At 40.0% G+C, this 24,148-nt stretch overlaps 1 protein-coding gene and 1 long non-coding RNA gene across 3 annotated transcripts in view; one reads left to right on the top strand and one right to left on the bottom strand.

Moving 5' to 3' along the window:
* The window catches only part of Synpr (synaptoporin), a 300,697-nt gene extending 279,000 nt beyond the window's left edge, over nt 1-21,697 (bottom strand). The window contains exons 1-2 of one of the 2 annotated variants that reach the window (XM_074044116.1): nt 21,434-21,697; nt 21,246-21,311 (exon numbers count right to left, since the gene is read on the bottom strand). In XM_074044116.1, the coding sequence (XP_073900217.1) occupies nt 21,246-21,311; nt 21,434-21,442 (75 nt within the window). In that variant the 5' untranslated portion in view covers nt 21,443-21,697. Of the gene's footprint in view, nt 1-21,245; nt 21,312-21,424 lie in introns of both variants that reach the window. The other variant, XM_074044119.1, reaches the window with a different exon arrangement.
* Nucleotides 1-24,148, top strand: part of LOC141411518 (uncharacterized) — a 122,456-nt gene that overhangs the window by 95,101 nt on the left and 3,207 nt on the right. The gene's annotated exons all lie outside the window — the stretch shown is intronic.

Below are 24,148 nucleotides of genomic sequence, written 5' to 3'. Positions count from 1 at the left end.
ATGCTTTGTGAATTTTAAGAGGTGAATTAAATTCACCTTTTCAAATACATGGGTCTAACAGAGAATTCTTATTGCTGTAGGCTTACGTCAGTGTAGAGTGCTTGTCTAGCATGTACAGGACCCTGGTTTTAATCCTCAGCACTGAAAAAACAAAAGTGAATTCTTTATTATACTCACTATTAATTTATTCATTATAATTATCATCTATTAAATTTGTATTTAGATTTTAAAAGGTTATTTGAAGAAACAAACATTAAGGAAAATATGATAAATTTTATATATTTATGGTCAATAAATATTATTGGTTCTTATTTTCAATTATGGTAATAAATACATACAAATTCTTAAAATTTACTAAAGAATGAAATACACCATGTCTGGGTAATTTGGAAGTTATTGAAATAAACTGGTAAAGAAGCAAACGTATTGAAGTTAGAGACAGGTCCAATAAGATTTAAATACTGTTTCTATAACTTATTTGCCATGTGGCTTTGGACTTAATGATACTTTCTGATCTATAAAATAATAGCATCTTCACAGGGTGACTAGAAGAAATAAGGCCCTTCATGTATTGCTTGGCATGAATGAAATGCTCTTAAAAGTTTAGTGTTCTTCTTACTTCTCTGGCTTGAGTGATAAGGGCATGGATTCCTGCTGCAAAACCTCATTTGTTAGGAAATACCAGCCCAACTCACTAGGGCAAATGGGAAAATCATGACTTCCAAAACAGAAAGAAATTTATTTTATGAAAGTTCAACTAAGTAGAGAAATTTGGGAATTTAAGATGGTCCTAGAAGGATGGGTAGAAAATGATGAAACAAGAGACATCGACAAGGAATGGCATCCCAAGTGAGAAAACCACTCTCATCTATTCACACATCTGTTCATGTAGGAAGTATTTGGTGGCTACCATGAAGCAGCCATAGTTTTAAGTGGTAGAGTTGCAGAGATGAAGTTAATAGACGAGACTCTTCATCATGCAGCACTTGTTCCAAGGAGACTTGGGGTACCATTTAATAGCAAGAGTGAAATTAATTCTTTAGACAACAGGTGGGACCTTGAATCTTCCTGGGCAGAAGATGACAAGATAGGAACTTCACAAAATACACAGGTGTCGAGAAGTGATACAAACTAGTGGCATAAGCATCCACCTGCTAGTCATTGCCAAGCTTCTACAGAGAATCTTCTAAAAACAGTTTAATTCTGCTCATTAAATCATATGTATTTAAGAACAAGCTTGCTGCAAAAGACTTGGAAGAATTGTATAAATTACAACATGACATTTTCAGAAGATTCATATCACAGCCTTAGGATAGAACATCTTTTACTTTGGTGAAGCAATACTGTAGGAAATTTTAACTGCTCGTACACTCTGGTACAAAATAGATTTCTTAAAATAGTGAATTGTGGTATATGCATCAAACTCAATAAGAGATTATTAACAATGCCTTCCATCCACTCCCTCCATACCAATTCAACTTTACAAAATAATTCAATCTTTGTAATGGAGCCATTTCTAGATTTTGTTCTATGCCTTCAACCATCTCTTGAGCTGGCCAATAGGTACAAATCTTCATCATTTAAAGCATAAATAGTTAAAAAAATAGCTACTCAAAATTTACATTTACTGAGAGCATATCCTATGTTAGGGTATGGTTGTGAAGCACATTTTATCCCCAAAGTCATCCAACACTTTTTCTAATTATCTGGGCTTATTTTTCCAATTTATCTCAGTAATACTACTGAAAATAAAGGTTATTTCTATTAAACATCAGACTAGTAAACAATGATGAAAAATTAGTGTCCCCATTTTCCACAACTGAGATTTGTTAAGTGACTTGTTTAAGGTCACATGACTTAAAAGTCAAAGGATTACAACCTTTTGATTTGAAATTAGTTCTTTTTCACTAAGGCATATTTCACACATTTAATTGAATTACTTTCAGCCCTCCACATCTTCCTTTGCCTATATGCTATGTAGAAAATAGGGTCTATTTTTCAAAAATACAGTAACACTTCTCCTCGATCGGGTTCTCTGGCAGCAGCACCTAAAACAGGAATTCTAGTGCTCTTGATATGTGTTTGGGAAATGACAGACAGGCAAGCAGGATAGAGCAAGGGAAGGAGCTAAGCAAGGATATGGTTTCAGGGCTGGTAGAATGGGTTAGGTGGTAAGACCAACTGCCTAGCAAGTGTGAGGCCCTGAGTTCAAACCATAGTGCCACCAAAAAATGAAACAAAACAACAAAAAAGGAAAGGATATGGTTTCAGCTACAGGCCAGACTCATTGTGACCCATGAGTGCTCTGAAGTACGAATTTACCAGATTTGGTTCCACACTGAGGCCAGGGAGCTAGTCTTTTGTATGCCAGGGTTAGACTGGAACTGGTTTTGGGGTACTCTGGGGTAAGAGGTAAGCTCTGGTGAGATGATGTTCATTCAGCCAAAGGCAATTCTCTAGGGAAGAGGCAACTATGACTTGTTGGCATTTAGCATTCAGACAGCTGGGGGAGGGAGAGAGGGCTATGCACAACCCTGGTAAGAGGACATGAGCAGGGAGGCAGTGTCCACCAGAGTTCCTTTATCCTTAAAGCACACTTAAGCCTGGCATGAAGCTGGTGAATACCAGTGCCATGGCATTTACTCAGTAAATGCCAGTACTTCCGTGCAGGCACTACCTTAGAATGAAGATGATAGACAGATAGATAGACACACAGAAATCACACTCATAACTCAAAACACAAGCAACATTTGAAAAAGGGGCTTTGGATAGCAAATTTATAAATTCTGAATTGCCAAAGTGTAATTTGCAAGGCATCATTTGGAGGTGGGTCATATTCCCTCCTTCTCCCCTTCCTCATCTTCCTACCCCCACCATCTCTTCTGTGAAGAGTCTTTCTGCATCTGGCAAGGAAACATGGAACCATTATCAAAAACATATCTTGAGCATCACAACAGAAAAAACACACCGTTCCTCAATCAAAGACACTCAACATTTGCTGCTAACTTTAATGCCAAGCACCTCTAATGATTAATGAATTAAACAATGCTACATTCAAAACATGTAAGTGATCCATCTTGCTGCACAGGAGATTGTCTGAAGATCAGTATCCCAATCCCTAAATGACTGTCATCACCCACAAAGACCTTATCTGTTAGAGTTTCTCAGTGATTGTGAAACCACTGCCATCACTCTTCTGTGAGTTTGCCATTCAGCACTGATTACCAACCACTTGAGATCCCACTGGTATAAAGTTTTCATTTGTACACACATAAAAACGTTAGTATCAGTAGGTAGAGATAAGCAAGGATGGTTTTCTCCCCACTCATTGCCCATCCTTAAAGTATCTCTCTTCCCCCCAATGTTGACTAGTCTCTGTGTACTATGTCATCCTGCCTCTTTCCCCAAATCCAGCTATGGGCCCACAGGAGGACCATATCTGGCTGCTACTTTCCTCTCTCTTGAGAATCTGAGCCAACAGAAATAATGTTAGCTACTTGACCTGGAGGTCAGAATCATGATTAGGGCAAGTATTGCCTTCCCTGAACGCAAAGAAACAGAGCAAGACAGTTAAACTAAAAATCAGAGAAATGGAACCAAGACACAAAGAAGCAAAGAGATACTGTAATAAGGACCCAGCAAGATGATGCTGAAAACTGATTTTCCAGCTCATAGATTTCCTTTTCCTTTTTCTCCCCCTCATGAAGCCTTTCCACTACACCCTCCCTTTTTTTTTCCTCTGGGACAGTTTGAATGGGTTGCTTTTCCTTGTAAACAAATGACCACTGTTATGCTAAAGGATCAGAAGGGATTTCATTTATTTTTAAATATAAGCTCAGACAAAGCAAAGTGGAGGATGCAGCAACTATTTGAAGATAGCTGTTGTGTGTCTGTATTAGTGATTAATAACTCTCTCCCCAACATCCATTCCCTCCATCTCCCTCAAGTTTTGTTGGAAGTGTCACCATGCTAAGCTAAAAAACTATATTTCTGTGTTTCTTTTGCAGACAGGGGCAGCCAGGTGACATGCTTGCACCCATTATGTGCTCTGTACTGGTCCTGAAGTCTTGCAGTGGGATTAAGCTCCAGCTGCTCATAGTGTAAACATTTTAGAGAACATTCTCACCATGGCTTCATTCCCTGTCCTTCCCACTTCTCCACTCCCAAGTATTTCCTGAGCTTTCCTCCCAAATAGATTGTTTTAAATTTTATTTCAGTCTGCTTTTTGGGGACCCAACTAAAACAAAAGTGAACTCCAACAAGGCCACATGTGAATGGGGAATGGGAATGGAAAGATTTCTCTTTTACCACTTGTCCCCAAGCCAGAGTTCTGAGAGACATTGCCTAAGGCTGCTTAGGAGGTCCCAGAGTTTGGGCACCAGTTCCCCATGGGGATGACAGACTCCATCATGTACCATCATACTGGTTTTGTCTCCTTTCCCCTCGCACTTCTGTGATCCATCATTCATGCTCCATGGGATCACTTCTTAATACATTACCCTCAGAGATTTCTTTGATGTAGGTTTTGCTCTCAGGGGAACCCAGAGTAAAATGACCTATAAGTAGGGCACTTGTCCATCTCTAGAATTCCATGGTGATATGCATGGAATCGCACCATCCCAAGTCTTATTCATACAGACGACACAAAATCATGGTGCACCTGTGTCACTGTATTTCCCTTACTCCTTTTAAATATGCATTTACACACCAATGGTACTACTCATATTGGCCTCTGTTCAAATATTATCCAACTACCTTGCTAATCATAAGTAAATCTGAATGAAAATTTTAATTTATTTATCACATATATTGCATATTCTTGGTAGTCTTTAGCCTGCTTCTCAAATAAAATGCCTGTCATTGGGGTTGGGGATTTAGCTCAGTGGAAGAGCATTTGCCTGGCAAGTGCAAGGCCCTGAGTTCAGTCCCCAGCACCAAAAAAAAAAAAAAAAAAAATGCCTGTCATCATTTAAAAAAAAACAGCTATTTTTATGAAATATTCCTCTGCTAAGAAATGAGTGCAGATTTTGCCAATGGTTATCTTGCTGCATGTTAGGGGCTAGTAGGAAAGGTTATTAGATTGTTTTATGTTTTTATTTCAATATTTAAAATAGATGTATGGTCAGGTGCTTCACAATGGTGTTTCAGTTACTGACAGACTCCCATAAGGCTATAAAAGAGCTGAAAATTCCCCCCATAACCCAGTAGCATCATGGTGTGTCATATTACTCAGTGTGTGTGGAAGTGCTGATGTAAGCAGACTTTCCACCCTCCCAGTTATATAAGGTATAGCAATACAGTTATTATGGTACATAATACCTGATAAAATCATAAATGACTATATTACTGGATTCTGCATTTACTCTTTCCATTTAGAAAAAATGCTTACTGTAAGACAGCATGCCATGTTACAATGGCAGCAGCCTCATATAGCTTATATGCCTTTTGTGTCTCTCAATTGCATCACTTTCCATTTGCTTGATTAATTTCACATTGCTTTGTTCCTCATGGTCCCTAAACACACAAAATTCACTAATAATGTCACCAATAAGAGCCCACACTGAATGACTGACTTGGAAATGAAATTAAAAGTGATTGAGGACCACAAAGCTGAAAAATTAGTAGTGGCTATTGCTTGCCAGTCAAAAATGCCTCATTTGACAATAGCTGCGATTTTCAAGAGCAAGAAGGAAGTGATGGAAACCATGAAAAGATCTGCTTCATTGAAAGCAACAAGACTACAAAAGCTGAAGAAGAGCCCATATTAGACATAGGGGAACTTTCAATGATTTGGATTGAAGACACAGCAGTATATCTTTCTTAGCATCATGATGATCACAGCCAAAAGCAAAAAAGGATTTTGCTAGCTCTGAGTGGTTTAAGTGATTCAAAACGTGTTATTCATTATATAATGTGAAAGTGAGTGGTGAGTCTGTGAGTGCTGATGTGAAGGCAGCTGAAGAATTTTTGGAAACTCTACAGAAGCTGATTGTGGAGGAAAATTACTTGAAAAAGCTTATCTTCAGTACGGATGGAACCTGTTAGTACAATGATGAAATCACCTAATGATGCATTTCTCAGAACACATCCCCAGCATTAAGCAATACATGACTGTATAAATGTATAAAATCCATAAATATATGGAAAAGCACAAAAAGCATATAAACTAAATAACTGGTAAAGTTTGGCAAATTCAGGGTCTAATAAATTTCTAGAAGTTCACTCAAAAACTCACTGGTACCAACACTGCATGATAAACTATAAAGTTTATATAGTTTAACTGAGTGTTAAACTATAAAGGTAAAAATGAATGTTATAAAGAAGAGAACTACTTGGCAATGAGCATTTTCTGCCACACAATGTACTGTAGGGCACGGTGAAGACAGATAATATTTCCTTTATTGCATATGTTCCATTGGACAGCCATATTCTATAGATAAATATCCAGTCATCTAGCATTAGGATCTGTTTATTTGTTGACTCTTTAAACCACAAACAACTGAATGGCACAGAATTATTCTTTGAGACTACATTTCTTGACTGAGAAATTCAATTCTTCCCTACAGTCAGAGTATGAAGAGCTATAGTACTTACTACTCTACATTACTAATAAGAAAAGCTGCTTCCATTCACAAGAAGGTTTGATCTTAAGACATAATCTCTATATTTTTATGGGAAAAGCTTGTATTTTATTTGACAGAGGGCAAAGGAGACCTTTAGACTCACTAATTCCATCATCTCAAAAACCAAGCTAGGGTTAATTTCTGAACACCAGATTTCACAGTCCTCCATCAGACAAATGGCTCCTGAGAACTCTCTGTGAAAGAACTGGGCCAGGTCCTCAGGGAGACAGAGACAATGCCTCCGGGGCCAAGACAGTGTGGTGCTACAGAAATAAGCTGGAGGCTGTGGGCCATGTCCAGAATCCAGCATGGTTTGTTTATTCTGCAAAGGATGGACCTCATGATATTTAAAAAATGGAAAATGTTTCTGATGTTATAACCTTGTGGGGGCTAAGAATATAGCTCAGTGGAAGAGTGCTTGCCTATCATGTGCAAAGCCCTGGGTTTGGTCCCCAGCACTGCAAACAAACAAACAAATAAAAACAAAATGACAAAAAATATATTGTAATATTAGCACTAAAATCTTTATTTTGTTCTCTCAAGAAAAGTGGAGGGCTAGTGGAGTGACTCAGGTGGTAGAATGCCTGCCAAGCAAGCGTGAGACCCTGAGTTCAACTCATGATACTGCCAAAAAGAAAAGAGGAAAAGAAAAAAAAGGACGAGTGGAACTATTTCCATACAGTGGATCTATGTTACTAATAAGCAACAACTGTCTGGAATAGAAGCAACTGCTCCTACAGGCAAAAACCCATGTTCATTGGGCCACACTTCTTATCACCAGTGCTGCCTCAGACAACAGACTGCTTCCTGCTTCTTTACGCATCTTCTGCCTGGTCTCCAGCAGATTTAGTCTGCAGCTTGGCCCCGACATGTACTGGCCAGATGGCCTTTGGCAAATGCAACTCTGGCCTTTCAAAGGCAGACTAACCAACATGGGGAGGAAGCTGAATGTCTCCCCAAATGAATCAATAAAACAGAAGATTTTCAGGCTCCAGGATCCTATATTTTTATAGATAGATGGGGGTAGAGCATGCCAGAGAAATTATTATTAGCACAAAGAAAAGTCAGGAAGCATCTAAACTTTTTCTAAATATTTTTCATTATTTGCCTAGGCAACGGCGGTTCTACTTTATACGAATAAGACCAAGTCAAATAAAATCAAAACTCTCTCTTTGTTGTTTTTATCAAGTATATATTCATAAGGTAAAAAACTTGTGAAAAAAAGTACTTGGAACTGCAAAGAGAAATTAAGAATTTTGCATTGTCTGTCCACAATGGCATTCATCCCTACCTGAGAAGAACACTAAGTATGTTCTGTCAAACCATCATATTGGTTGATTTTTCCCTGACAGATACTGGCCCTTTAAGCAGGGATTGGATCTCCAGGAGAAAAAAAAAAAAATCAAAACTGCTGCTAGATTAAGCACATAAGGTCTTTCTGAAGCCCAGAAGCCTTGGGATTAAATATTAGCTCTGCTATTTTCAACTGTTATATACTTAACCATTGCTTGTTTTTTAAAATCTCCAATTCCTTTCCTAGAAAGGAGGAAAATAATGTCGCATACATTGTAAAAGGTCTCATAGAATCAATCCTACAAAGATAAATAAATAAATCAAGCAGGGAAGATGTAAAGGCAGAGTTCTCATGAGTGACTGCCACCTGATAGTTACTATCACAAAGCAGTCTGCCAGAGGAAGGAATATGGTTGATGGGCTTCATATACTTACATGAAGTAGGGTGATGAAACCTCTTTCAATTGCTTTAACTGAAGTGAGGGGGGTGATGTGAGGGGGAAATGGTGGGGACAATGCAACCAATGTACAATGTAAGGCTATTGGTAATCATAATCCCCCTACACAATGAATATATGCTAATAAAAATGAAAAAGATGGAAAAACAAAACACAAAGCCCTCTGCCAGAACCACAAGTTTGCACAAAAGCCACCTCGGTCTTACACAGAAAAATACTTCTTCAAAGACATCTGCCTAGTAACTGTCTGTTCAACTTTAGACTAGCACTACCCACCACCCTTATTATTAATCCTTGCAACCAAGGTTGTTATTTCAGAAGGCCTAATGTAATCCTCCTAATTTTGCCTTAAAAAACTTCCCTTTGCCTCAGCCTCCTTGAAGTGGTCACAATTGGCTATGGCCTATGCATTCCCTTTGCAGTGTTCTGCACTTCCCAAATAAACATCACTAATTTGGAGAGTCTCTCTCTGATTGTTATTTTGGTTGACATATTTTAATTGAATTGTTAAAATTAAATGGCATAACATGTAGAAAATAGTTAGCACAGGACCAGGAGCACAATAAGTATACAAAAAATGTTAACAACTCTTATTTTAACTCAGAGAGGTCAACGTGGCCCAAAATAGCAGTTCTGAGTTAGAGGCAGGGTACATCCATAGTTTTATCTCATTCAATTGCAGGTAGGGTCAGGACTGTGATACCCTCAGCATCAGCGAGCTGCTGAATTTATCAACAGGGTGTTCACAATCAAAAGCCAGAGATGCCTTAGATTTCTCTAATGGTATAGTAATACTCCATCCATTCTACCTTTCCCTCAAGGGCATTGTTAAAATGCAAGGGCTTCAGATCTCTACACAGATTTATGTACATCTGTTTCAACCACATATGCACATGAGGTGCGGTTTCAGAAAGATACTTAATATGGACCTTTGAAAGTATCACTGAAAGAATACAAATGCAATGGTAAATTTGTATTAAAATAATTTGTATTTTAAAAGATTTGTAACAGTAGCAATTACCTTAGATATTCTAAAAATGACATCTATTCCTATATAGTGATAGAGATCATAGATTATATCTATTTCTATATAAAAGATAGAAATTCTATTTCCTGTCTCTTGATCTAACCCAGAGAAGAGGTATCTAAATCATTTCCAAATGGTAGAGTAGTATACGGTTAGGGGTGTAGCTCAGTGGTAGAGCACTTGCCTAGCATGTGCAAGGCCCTGGGTTCCGTCATCAGCACCACAAGAAAAGAAACAAACAAAAATCTTCTAAACAACAGTAACAAAGAGATCCTCCTTTTGGAGTAGTACAATGACTTAGAAAGTTTAAGGCAGTATAAAGGTACAGCTTCATAAGTTTGGCAGGCATTATTAATGTATTTACAAGTGAAAATAAGAATACAAATAATCTTTATGAAAAATGTGCAATATCATTGCCAAATTAATTAAATACGAATCCAATCAAAGCCATTTCTACCTAGCAAATTGGAAAAGCATTTAACTGGTAATGTCTACCCCAGTACCATAACATTGGAGGACAACTTGGAAATTTTTTAAAATACCTTAAAAATGTCTAAAACATGAGCCAGCAATTCTACATCTAGAAACTAAGTTTGTAAAATAGGGGCACTCTTTAAGGAGGAGTTCCTTGTAGGTTTAAAAAATATTATCATATAAATTTGAAAACAACATTAGGAATGTGTTAGATAGTCTCTAGAATGGGTATACAGAATAATAATATGCAGCCATCAAAATTGTGGACAAAGGTATTTTATCTGGGAGCATGGAAATACAATATACCATACATTAAGAAGGAGAAAGTATGTGAAAAAAAAATAGTGCCTATTCTAAGGACCCATTTATTATGGGCTGAATTGTGCCTCTCCCTCCCCCAAAGATTCATATGTTGAAGTCCTAACTCCTGGTATTTCAGAATGTGACCTTATTTGGAAACAGGATTGTGCAGATGTAATTAATTAAGAGGAAGACATACTGGTGTTGGTTGGGTCAATATATGACTAATGTCATTTGGATAGATACACACATACACACATGTGTGTGCACACATACAAAGAATTCCATGTGAAAAAAGAAGGCAGAGATTGGAGTGGTACATCATCTATAAGCCAAGAAACACTAAAGATTGTTAGCAAACTCTCAGAAACTAGGGAAAGGTACAAAACAGATACTTCCTCATGACCCTCAGAAAGAATTAACATTGTCCACCCCTTACCCTCAGACGTGAAGCCTCCAAAAACTATGAGACAATACATTTCTGTTGTTGAGTTACTCAGCTTGTGATACAGTCATGCATCACTTAATGATGGGGACATGTTTTGAGGAATGTGTTGTTAAATGGTTTCATCACTGTGGGAACGTGATAGTGTTTACTTATACAAACCAAGACATCTATTTCTCAACTGTGACATAGTCTTAAGGGACCAACATTACTGTCGTCTCTCACGCAGCTGTTCATTGACCCAAACGTTCTGATGTGGTACGTGACTGGCTGTTGTAGTACATTCCTGGCAAATAATGTATTTTATTTCTGCAGGAAAAAAAGACACACTGCACAAAAATGTCTGAATGTATGTATTTCAAAATATTAAGCTCATTTGTCTCTCAGTAGAACACTGGATAATTGTTATTTACTAAGTTTTGCTTATTTTGTGATTTTAATTAAGGAACATATCACTTATACATAAAAATGATTCTAAATACTTTGTTAAAAACCACTACCACCACCTACTCTCAAAACACAACTACAAATATTCTTGGTATGTTTCACAACATGGCAGCCATGGGAGAGGTAGGAGGTCAAACAGAGTTGGCTGGTAATCCTGCCTTGGTCTCTTACCACCTGTGTAACTTTAGGTACATGTACCTTATAAGATCGTTTTTAAGGTCTGAGTGAAAGTACATAATGTAACTTAGCACTGACATAATATAGCTTGGTATTTATTAAGAGCTTACTAATTTATAGTGAGCTCCTACTATTTGTGAGACTTTGTTCTTTTCTAAAATAAAGAAGTATGTTATTCCTTTCCGAAAACAACTTCACAAATTCATGGTCACCTTGCCAAAGCCTGCAGATAGCACAGGCTCTCATGTGCTTAGAACACTGATCTAGGACCTGACCTGCAGTCTAATAATTTTTTCTTTGCCAGCCACACCTGCCAAATTTTATTGTCCAACTAGAATTCATTCCAGTTATATAGACCTTCTCTTGAAGACCTTTAGTACAAAGAATGCTTGTATGCATATGTGCATGTATACACATGAGGGAACATCTAGAGAAATGAAAGACTTGGGAATTTTCTAGCATTTTTGCAATAAAAGACATATTGGGGGAAAGAAGGAAAATTAGCATGTTTTGAATATTTCCTATGTGCTATCACTCTTTGAAAATGTTATTTCATTTAACAAACAGCTATTCTGCCTGCTAATTATCACTGTTTATATTCTTATAAACATGAAAGGCCCAGAGATACTAGGGTGTTCAAGGTTATATGACTTGTTAGCAATGGAACTGACAATCAACCCAAATATTTTTTCTATTACCAAAAGGGAATGCAGTATACAAAGCCAGGCCTTAGAAAAAAGCAACCTTGTATATTTATATATCTGGGGAGTGGAAGGGCACAACTTCCCAATGGGAAGATGATAGAAACAAAAAGCGATATAACAGTACAATATGGAGCAAACTTAAAGCTTATACAGAGCTAAAAATGAGGATTATTAATTGTATTTGTAAATATGTCATCATCACTAACAATTTCTTCCTCCGTTGCAGTTAGGGAGCTGTCATGTGGACCAGATACTTCAAGTGGTCTAACCGACATCATCTTACTTAAATCTCATAACCAACCACGAGCTGTAACTCTTATGGTCCTCATGAACCCTGAGGATTATAATAATTGTACAATCTTCTCAGTATCCATGGCTAGAAAGAAGAGGCAGAATTCCAGCATGTGACTGATTCCCAAACCCATGCTCCTTCAAGCTCCATTACCCCTTCCACATTTTGAAAAGTGGGTTTTGTTCATCAACCAATTCCTCCTTCCCCCTTCCTCAAACAGTGACTATCACATGAAGCCAGCCAATGACTCTTCCATGAGTAATCTGCTTTCTACCATATTAATGCACACACACAAAAATGAATGTTGTAATTAGTGCACTCTTCTAACATAAAGGGAGAGCTGAATTAACCTAGCAATATATGAGTAAAGATAAGGTAAATGTGGGCTTGAGAGAATATGTTTTTTCACAAATGGCCTGTATCAACACTAGGTCAAACCCATCATTCCTTTAGGAGGAGGCTTTTCAACTGATGAACAAGGTGAGGCAAGTTAATGGAGCCAAAAATACATCCATTCAAATAATATTACCAGTGTGAATTCACAAAATGATTCCTTAATCAAACACAATTTCAGGAATGCTTTTCCTCAAATCTCAGGGGTATAACAACTCCTTGAGAAGATTTCCAATGCAACTTTGATGAAAGAAGTACGAGTGGGAAAATATCTATTCTTACCTTAGATATGTAGACCTCTCACTGGCCTGCCATGTCCAGAACTCAAAGGATTGTTCCTCCACTGTAACAGCGGAAAGAAAGTCTACAGGGGAATGTTTCAAATATCATAACCCTTTTTATTCAGGCCCCAAGTGACAGGATAACAGTGAGGCCTTGACCCATGGATAACCAATCCATCGACTGACTTTTTGAATGATATGGTCTGGGGCTATAGTTATGTCTAAACTGAAAAAAAAATTAGCTGAAGCACTCACATTCCTTCTCTTTGGGAATCAGATGAGAATTATAGAAAGAACAAACTGGAAGCAGAAGGGAAAAACACTGAGGGCGGGGAGAAGAGTGATGAAAAACAGTAATGGCAGTACCTTGGTAAAGCACTCTTGCTTCTTCCTACCTTGAACTCCGAGTTTTGAAGCCTGGGCCTACTTCAGTCCTTGCCTTTTATTTCTGTGATAATGCTCCTCTATGAGTATGCTCTGGGTACCTCTACAATAGCCTGTTCCTGAGAGGCTGTGTGAGTGAATAGCCCCTGCAACCAAGACTAACAGCTAAACAATTGCCACTAGAGTCCTCACAATTTCTCTTCTTGGTGGATTCCATGAATGGGAATGTATACCACATCTGATGGGTCCTCTGGAATTCATTTATTCATTCTTAATTCTGCCCCCCTTCTCTTATTTCCTTCAACTAGTACTTATTGAGCACCTACCACTGGGGTGTTTTGATAGGATTTGCAGATGCTCCTGGAGTTGGCCCTTCTCTGTGTCAGGCACTGTGTTAGAGACTCAGAATGTGCAGATGAATGAGACAGATGCGATCCCTGCCCTCACAGAACATGTGGTCTGGATGAGGAACTAGAATGCAAACATGTCATCATTAAGTGTGCTTTGGGATCCATCAGGAGGCCCACCTCACCTAGCAAGAACTTCCTATCCAGTAACAACCACATTGAACCTGAAGGGAAAAGAGGAATTTACTAGCTAAACATGGTTGGGTAAGAAGGGAGATGGAGAATGTTCTAAGCAAAGGAAGTGCCATGTGAAAAAGTCTAGTCTGACCAGAAAGAAACCATCACTAGAACCCCTAAACATCCAGGAAATGTGAAATATGCATAGACCAGAGATTGGCTTTTGATAGGAGAGTTAAAGGGCTGACATAGACTTCGTTCCATTCTGTACATTTGGCCAACTGATGAGTTTTACTGGTAGCCCATTCTGTTCATTCTCACAGATTCCAAATAGTCCAAAAAGGACTGGATCAGACACTAGAGAAGGGAGAGTCAGCCATGATCTCTGCAGAGAGCTGATACCAGGTCCACACATCAGGCCTCACCTCTTCTCTGTCCAGCAATTTTACCTTATGCTGTCCACAGTCACTTAGGATAGAAAAAATAATATTTCTTCATTATCACCATCATTATCACAAGTATCTTTTTATTTTTGGAGGGCATTTAACAGTTTACTATGTGCATTTCCATTCTTAATCACTTAAAAAAATCCTAACACTATAGGGAGGTAGAGAGGGGTACTGTCTCCAATTTTCAGGGGAGGAGACAAGTTCTTTCAGGATTTTTTCTAACACATGACTACTTTTCTTCTGGTCTTCCATGTCAGGGAGAGATGTGAATCCTTTTGAGAACAGAGAACTGAAGGTGATGCTTCTATTTGAGTATGAGCCTACATTCTTCCCTTGTTCCTATCTGGGAGACTCCCAAGGGCCAGGAGTACCTGGTTAGTAAGCACCCATAGGCAACCCTATGAGAACCTTTATCTACATCCTGGATAATTTAATTGAACACACTGTAATCCTACCAAGTGTAGTTCATTGTCTGTGGACTAGGACTTGAGAAAAAGCTGGAAAATTCTCTTTCTGTACCTCACAAAACCATTCCTAAGGGCCAAGTGCCTGCTGTTTTTCCATTAGATTTTTCCCTTTTAGGTTCAACACTGGCCTCTGTGGGATTTTCTCTGAAATGTAAATATTCCAAGGATCGGGTCCCTTGAAAATCATTCAGTGCTATGGTAAAAATAAGTCTGGTGTAAGAGCCCTTCATCTAGCAAATATACAGAGAGATTCAAAAGAGATGAACAACTATGAATACAAAGTTCCTACTGGAGAGTCTTTCCAAGACTGAACTGTAAGAAGTTAGTCTTAATGCTCTAAATTACACTCTGATGGATTTCTCCCTTCACCTTCCTCTCATCATCAGGGTCACTGAAATCATTATCATAATCATCATCATCTTTGTAATCATTTATTGATCACTTCTTATAGCCTAGGAACTGTGCGAGCAACTGTACTTACATTAAGTCATGTATTCACTAGAATAACCCTCTAAAGTAGGAACAAATTTACTACCTCTATCTTACAGAACAGAACAAGGAAAGCTAGTAAGCTGTCATTTACTTAGTAAGCTAAATAACTTTCCCAAGGTAACCAAGCTAATAAAGAATGAAATTTATTTTCAAATCCATAAGAAATGTTACTGACCCCTTGTCCCCTTCTCCCCCCTCCCCCCTCCCGCCTCCCTTGTGGGGCTGAACACCAGTTGTCTTAATAAACTCAGAAACGCATTAGGTACTGACTCCAGTAGGATGCTGGGAAGTTGTTTTTTCATTGTGCACGTGTTGATTCATATTCCAACTGCACATGATGCTTGTCAGTAATCGAGAGGCTAGAAAGTTATAATTAAACACACATTAATATAGCCCTAATGGCAGACTGCTGCTCATGAGTTCAATGTTTTATGTTAGAATTCCCTGTCTTGTCTATACTTAGGGAAAAAAAGAAGTCATATCATGTACATATATTTTTTAATAGAAAAAGAAATCATGACTGTAAAGTGAAATTAAAATATTGGCTTTATAATAGTCTTTAAGTTATACACATTTTAAATGAAAAGATACAGATTTTTAGTTGAACCTTACTCTACCTTGGTTAATTAATAATAAATAGAAAAAGGAAGCCAAATATAAAAGACAATGTCTGCTTAAGTTGTCTTTGAATCCAGACACACCTTGGTATTTTCAGGAAAAGGTCTCAAGTATATAAATATAAATATATGTACATATATATATCTTAATAGATGAGATAAACACCACAAAATAAAGTAATATCCCCCTTTTAAAGTTCCCTCGAGGAGTAGGAATTGGATAAGATACAGCAAGTACCTGCCTCATGGAAGGAAGCAGAAGGGTGTGGCATTTAAGGGAAGAGCATTTGGAGTGAGAATGCTCAGATCTTGGCTTTGAGGTTTCCTACAGTTTTGTTCTTGATGAGTTGGTTAACATCCCTAAGCCTTGTGGTGAAATGGTAAAGTCATATCCAACATGATAATGTACGAAAACATGGTAATATAGTGCCTTATATGAAGCAGTCATGAGGAAGGTGGATATACACAGTCCTCTTAGGAGTTAAGAGTGGCTATTAATATATTATTATATGTTGAAATGCTTTACTTTATCATCAACATGAATTATAAATGCTACCTATTAATATCAAGAAAGCAGTAGGATGTTTGCTTGGAAAACACAGGTGACAAATCAGGTGAGTGATGGGGATTACATAAATGCTAGTGCCTCTACTTAACCCAAGCACTCTCTTTCCTGTATATTAGACACACTGCGTCTCTGGATTGGCCTCTTTAGGAAAGCAGAGAAGCAGAAAGGAAAGGTCGAATGGTCCTATGATTACAGAAGAAATGGTATAGAAAAATTAGGTTTGGATGCCAGGAAAGGATTGGAGGAATCAGGCAAGTTGACTGAGCAGTTGATTACATGAGGGCAGAGTCTGGAGCTCAGCACTGTGTTGGAGGACTACGTAAGCCGACCAAATAGCATCCCCGGGGGAGGTTAAGGCCTTTCCATGCTCTTCCAACTACACCAATGTGGCCCTGAAAAGTGTTTATGTATTGAGTGCTCCACCACCTACAGTGTCTCAGAAGTTTACAGGTACAAATCTAGAGCCTTATACAGACTAGAGGAAGGAAAGAAAGTACTAATGTATTTTTAAAGTGTGTGTGTGTGTGTGTGTGTGTGAGAAAGAGAGAGAGAGAGAGAGAGAGAGAGAGAGAGAGAGAGAGAGAGAGACTGAGACCCCCCAGGCCTACTTGCAAAACATTGAAGTAGCAAAAATAAGAATGATCAGTACAAGACAGGACTATACTTAGATAGTTTTTCAGAGTAAGTCTGAGAACAGGATAAATCTGATTTTTTGTACCATTTCCAAATGATGGTGTAAGAAATTTGCAGGACCTATTTTTAATATCAGGGAATAAATGAAACAGACCACCAGAGTTATTATTGTGTCCTGAATTTCTGTTTTGACCCAAAAGATAGTGAACAGTCCCCTGACCTGCTTTAAGGAGAGATTAAGAATGTGGAAGTTTTGCTTGAAAGTCTTTGAAATCGGCTCAAGCTTCCCCTCAAGGTATGACTTTTATATGTTATTAAGACTTTAAACCTACTGTGTCCATGAGTCCCTCCTAAGGAAAGGACACAGAAGTAAAGTACATTTTCCCCCTAAGGCTATAAATCCAAAAGTAGAGGCTTCCTTTGGAGATAATAGCAGTTTATATGGTCCATCCATACGAAGTAATTTAAAGTATGAGTTATTTTTAAGAGTCACTCGTGTGCACAAATGTAGACAAGAGTTAGGCCTGTGGTTCCAACTGTCCCTCAAGCTCTTCCTTCAGTCTCTTCCTCTGTGCACCAAATTACACTATTGTGAAAAAAAAAATCACTTGTCTTAGTTCGGTGGTATACTTTTCTGCTTTCTCCTATTCTCGTAAAAATGACACATATACACTCACAAAACTGCATTTTTCTTTTTGCAAAAAGTCATCTTGTACTCTGTGCAATTCTTGGACATTTGATTGAATAAATCATTCATATGTTGATGAAAAGATTTTATATTGCTTTTTTCCACTTAATAATTTTATCAAATAAAAAAAGTAAAACTCATTTTTCTTACTTAATGATTTTATCTAACACAATTGCCTGGATTAACCACCAGGTCAATGCATAGTAATTTAATCTTTACTTTCTTTCTTTTTTTTTTTTTTTTTGATGGTACTCAGGTTTGAACTTAGGTGCACTTTCTAGGCAGGTGCACTGTCACGTGAACCATGCATCCAGCCCTTTTTTCCTGTTTATTTTTTGGATAGGGTCTTGCAGTTTTTTGCCCAGGGCCAGCCTTGGACTGTGATCCTCCTACCTATGCCTCCTTCAAAATAGTGATTCCAGGCATGTTCCACCACACCTAGTTTGTTTGTTGAGATGGGTGGGGTCCTAGTTTTTTGCTCAGGCTGGCTTCAAACTACTACCCTCCCAATCTCTGCCTCCTGAGTATCTGGAATTACAGGGGTATGCCTTCATGCCCAGCCTAATCCATTCTTTTTAAGGACAGTATAATATTTCATAATGTATATGAATTATACTTTTATTTTTCTGTAGTGGATTTACTAGTTGTTTCCAATTCTTTCCACTATAGATGGTGTTGCAGTAATTGTCCCTATATATATTTCTATGGTTAGAATGTTTGAAACCTAATCTCCAAAGTGATGATATTAGGTAGTGGAGCCTTTGGGAGATGATTTGCTAATAAGGATAGAGCCCTCCTGAATGGGATCAGTATCCTTATAAGAGGCTGAAGAGACCAGAGTCCTGCACCTCCTCCATGTGAGGACAGTGGGAAGGTGCCATCTATGAACCAGGAAGTGGGCCCTCACCAGACACTGAATTTGGCAGCACCTTGATCTCAGATTTCCAGCCTTGAACTGTGGGGAATAAATTTCTATGTTTTATCAGCTGCTTGGCCTATGGCTATTTGTTACAGCAACCCAGGTGTACTAAGATATGCACTTTTAGTTGTATAGCATCAATGCTGAAGGGAAAGGGAATGTAGCTTACAGACGCCTGGGACTATCAACTTCACAGCCTCTCCCCATTGCTTTATAAAACTTCCATGGAAACAGAGAAACCAGGGTATTTGAAGTGCTCTGTCATTACCAATTAACAAGTTTTGCTCATCATTTAATGTTTACCAAACACTATGAAAGGAACCAGTGAGGGGCACTGAGACAAAGAGGACAAATTCTATCACATTATGAAGTCACACTCCCTCTCACTGTCAGTGTCTTCTGAGGGAAAAACAACTTACAGGGGCTCTTCATGCCACCATATACACATAAATATTTTCCTTCTCTCCACCATTTTATACTTTCTTAGCCCTGAGTCCCTTCTCTTTCTCTCTCTCTCTCTCTCTCATTCTCTCTCTCTCTCTCACTCTGTCTCAGACACACACACACACACACACACACACACACACACACACACACACACACCCTGCAAGGAAAAATACTGTAAGGCAGTAAAATAGTAAAATACATTGTGATAAATTCTCATGAATGAATGGAATAAATACATAAATAAATTTAATTTAACCAAATCCCAAAGAATCATTCATTCTGGGATAGAGGGAAGGGAGAGTTAATAAAAGAGGAATCTTCACTGAATAGCTAACATTTAAGCAAAGATAAAAGGCAAACACCTTTCCTAGGCTTTGTGTCCAAGCAGTGTGAAGAGAAATAGCAAAGTTCAAAGTGCTTTTGAGTTTTGAGGGACGTGTTGTAGGTCAGCTTGGTGTTTCTTCAGCATTAATGTGCATAACAATTATCCTGGGAGCTTGCTTAAGGTGCAGACTATGAGTACCCATCTTCCCAATATTTTGGTCTGGCATCCAGAAATCTGTGATTTAGCCTGATGTGGTGGTGGTACCTTCCTGTAATCCCAGCACTTGACACTGAGACAGGAGGATTGAGAGTTCAAGACCAGTCTGGGCTATACAGCAAGACCCTGTCTCAAAACAAAAACCAACATCAACAACAAACCCCAGAAATCTGTGATTTAAACAAGTTTATCCACGTGACCACACTTTGTAATACACCAGTATAGGCTGTGTGGTGAGTAGTGCAAAAATCATGTTGCCACAGATTCAAGTAAGTGACAATTGTGAGACAATAGAAGGTTATGTGGGAAAAGATGCCAGCTTCTTGAACTTTGTTTTGAGAGATCAGTGGAGTTATTTTGATCCAAGGTAAGTCACTCTTTCACAGGAAATGTTGCATGAATGAATGTGAGTGGAATTCTGATGTCTTGGACTGTGAGCATTGCTTAGCTGTACAAAACAAACAAACAAACAAAAAACCCTACCAGAATCACCAGTTTAGAACCTGTAGTTCAAGCCTTCCAAAAGCTTGATGTCATCTTACTGGATGTCCAATTACCGTATCTAGGCATTTTTTTATTTAGGTCCATAAACAAGGCAAATGTATTTATCTTGTAGGTCATGCGTGTAAACATGTACCATGCTTCTGTAGCCTAAGCCACACAGAAGCCCTCAGAGCTAAGATCTGGGAGCGCAGAGCAGGCTCTTACATAATTTCCCAGCTAGTCAGTGGTCCGGGCCTGTGATTAATGCTATATGACGGGCTTTGAACTTTCAGTTCAGATAGGTTCGCAAGCCTTTCAGAGCTCCTAACAAGAGGGAATGTGTGACCTGCAGATTTCACTCCCTATAACCATCACCCCAGCCAACAACACTGACATTGCTGTTTCTATGCCTTGCTTTTCTGTCCATGGACAAGTTGCCATAGGACAATCAGGCTTTTTTGTTTGTTTGTTTGTTTTGGGGGAGGGAACAAAATAGAAGAGGAATGCGACTTCCTACAGCCCGGTCGTTGGAGAAAGCTGGTGCATTCTGGAAGAATCAGAAGAGCCCTGGAGGGGCAGAGAAATACTAGGGAATGAAAAAGACTTCTTTATCTTGTCTACACCAACATCTTTAGCAGCCTGCTAGCCTCTCCCTCTAGCAGCTGCCCACAGCGCTTCCGTCGTCCCCGGCCGTCAGGGAGCTGTCCCAGTGCTGACCAACTTTTCCAGCCTGGCCAAATGCTCCCAACTACCCTGCTAAATCCGTGTCCCTGCCCTCCTGCTCAGCGCGCACAGGTGAGAAGCCTGAGCCCCGCGGCACTCCTCCGGCTCCCGCCCCATCTCTCCAGGAGGCTTCCTTGGACAGCCCCTGCGCGCTGGTTCGCGACCAGGTGAGATGACACTCCTGAGAAAATTCATCCATTTGACCGCTTCCAAGTGCAGTCCCTGGAGCCCGCCCCACGATCCCGGAATGGCACCTGGGAAATGGGCAGGATTGAAGCGAGGAAGGCTGAATACCAGGCTTTGAGTAGAACGAGCAGAATGCGCCCACCTTGACCTCGCCTCACCTGATGGCTTTCTGCCTCGGTCCCCCTCCCCATGCCACACACAGCTACTCACCAATTCCAGGGATCGCAGGAAGGCGAGGGGCTCCTTCAGCGCCCGGAAGGTGCCTGCTGAGGCCAGCTTTGGATGGACGAGACAAGAGAGAAAGCAAAAGCGTGAGCAAGGGAGCTGGAGGCGCTCCTTCGGAGCCGCGGGGTCCCCTACGCCCCCCACCGTGCCCAATGCCGTCCTACCTGACTTACAGGGTCCATAGCTTGCTCTTGCTGGGTCTTCTTGACCACCGCTTCGCCTGGATAATGAAGTTCACCTGACTCCACAGTCCTCAGGGTCAGAAGCCGCTTGGGAAGCCGCCAGGCGAGGAGGGCAGAGCCGGGAGCGCAGGCTACGGGGCTCCAGCTCGTTAATGGTCGGCTGCGCTTGGCTGTGCGCTCCGCGAACCCGTGCGCCCGGGAGGCTAGCGGAGCCAGCCGAGGGGCGGGCAGGGAAGAGCTGGGCGAGTGGAGCGGCAACAGGGGAGGGGGGAAGCCCAAGCCACCGAAGGGAGGCTGTCATTGGCCAGCTGCGCGCTCGGGAGGGGAGGGCGAGGCGGTGGGCACCCAGAACCCACAGACATTGGTTCGGGCTCAGCCGCGCGCGTCTGCTGCCCTGTAGCTCGGGGAAACTTTGGGGCTGTTGGAGGGGGAAGAGAGGGCTGGTGTCGTCAGCTTCAACACGGGGCTTCCCGATCAGACAAAAATACGTTACGTGGAGCAATGTGTGTGGGTTCTGGTGACTTCTGAACACCAAAGGAATTATTCATTTTGTAGAAATTTCTCATTTGGTTACTTCATTCATTCCCCCCAGGCCTTCATGGAACGTCTCCCAAGTGGTCAGGCAGTGCCAGGTGTTGGGGTACATCAGAAAACAGGAGGAGCACTGCTTTTTCCCTGCGAAGGAAGCAGGGGGGCAGGTGGAAAGGAAGTTGCAACCTGGCCTGGTCAGAGACGCACACTGAGTACAGGTGCGATGGGCACAGCAGGTGTATCTACCTTGTCCATGGAGAAACCATGCTAGAGGAGAGGCAGAAACCAATTAATCTGAATATGGGACCATGCGCCAGGCAGGTAACCCTCATGGTCATGTGCGAGGTTAGGAGCAAATTATTATGGCTGTTTTAAATGTACAAAACAGATTAATGAGGCTGAGTTAGCCAAAGTGAAACAGCTCACAAAGGGCCAAACAGGTGTTGACATTCAAGGACCTTTCAAAACTCACAGTGTCTACTACCATCCTTTGCCTAAATTCCAATCCCCAAGTGAAACTCCACCTCAAATAATCATAAATAGGACTCTGAGTCTCCCCTCCAAAGTGGTTCAAATAATTGTCATGGAACTTAGTGGAAAGTGGTTGATATTTTGTTCCTCTCTCAGTGAGCTAACCTTTCCAAATATAACAAACAACAACCAAGCAAGTTCTTTCTATGAACCAGAAGCTGTGCTTAAGAGGTTTATAAACATTACTTCATTAAATATTCACAAAATACCAGTGGGTTGGTAGTCCTATTTTTCTCATTCTAGAGATGAAGAAATTGAGGCTTACTGAAGGAAAAGGCCTGCTCAAGATTGTACAGCCAACAGGTAATGAAGCTAGAATCAAATTCAAAAAGGAGTCAGAAAAAGAAAAGAGGAGGTGGGGGAGGTGGAGGAGGAAAGGAGGATAAGTGCTCTTATCCATCACCCTAAACAGCTGATATGTCCCCTTCCTTCTCCTTTCCTTTGGATTGGATTCCATATGAAGTTGTCTCCCAGCAACACAGATAGTCCATCTGTTTACTACAAAGATTTGCCAAAAAGGCTGGGTGTGTGTGTGTGTGTATTTAATATTTAGGAGGGGGAAATATGGAGAGGAATAGTTTGCAGTCTGGGAGGGGATGCAGCAGGCCAAATTGGGTAAGAATGAGAGCTTCCAGGGTAGGTGCCCCCTGCCCATAGATGTTAGAGAAAAACTAGAAATGTAGTGAGTAGGCACTCCAACAGGCCAGTGGCACCATCTGTAGTGAGCAGTTTTGTTCCTGTTGCTCTTCCTACATGAAAGAGAGACTAAAAATGATTGAAAACACTTGTCTCAAAAAGAAGCCATATGTAACAACAAGGTGTATGTTTTGGGGGGAAGGGGCTAACAGAATCAAGTACTTAGTGCTTGATTTATGTCTAAAATCTTATGGGTGAAGTTACTTAGCTTCTTCAAGACCTCAGTTTGTTGGTTTTAGGCTGTAAAATGGAACCAAATTAGCTGATGACCATAGCTAATTGTTGTGAGGACTCAGTGAGATTTTGTAGATAGCATGTGTATGTATGGCAGAGGTTGGTAGTTTGTAATCCATCAAAATGGACTTCTTACATACTTCAATCCTTGCACTTTTACAGAAGCAAAGATGGAGATGCAGAGGTACACATCAGAGGCATGGTAGAGTCTAGCATTGCCTTGCCACTCTCGCTAGTACTGCTCCTCTATACAGACCCCTGCCCTCTTGGACTCAGTAATGTATGCATTTCTGGGGAGAAGTTTTGGGAATCAGTCCATGATCTGCCATCTTGCTTATTTCCTTCTACTTTGATGAATTATAATTTCTACATGGAGGATACTCTGACAGTCTAGGTTCTCGCACAAGGATGATGAAGAGTAGAGCTGCACGTGGACCTTGATGGATGCTGAGCTGAGCAAGAAATGCAAATTTGGGCATGAAAGCAACTGAGGCACTTAAGTCTTTTCTTACTACTGCACAACCTAAGCTGATGATAACAAGATTTCATATAGCTAGAAAAGTGATTGAGCCAAAATTCCACCCTAGGTCTATATGACCTCATTTGTCCTTGTATGCATCACAATCAACTAGCTTACAGAGTAAAATAACACTTGCATATGTTTAATAATGAAGATAATTATTGTAATAGCTAATGTCACTTGAGTTCCTGCCA

The sequence above is a fragment of the Castor canadensis genome, chromosome 10, assembly GCF_047511655.1.
Source record: "Castor canadensis chromosome 10, mCasCan1.hap1v2, whole genome shotgun sequence".
Taxonomy (NCBI): domain Eukaryota; kingdom Metazoa; phylum Chordata; class Mammalia; order Rodentia; family Castoridae; genus Castor; species Castor canadensis.
This window is presented reverse-complemented; position numbering and strand designations above follow the sequence as displayed.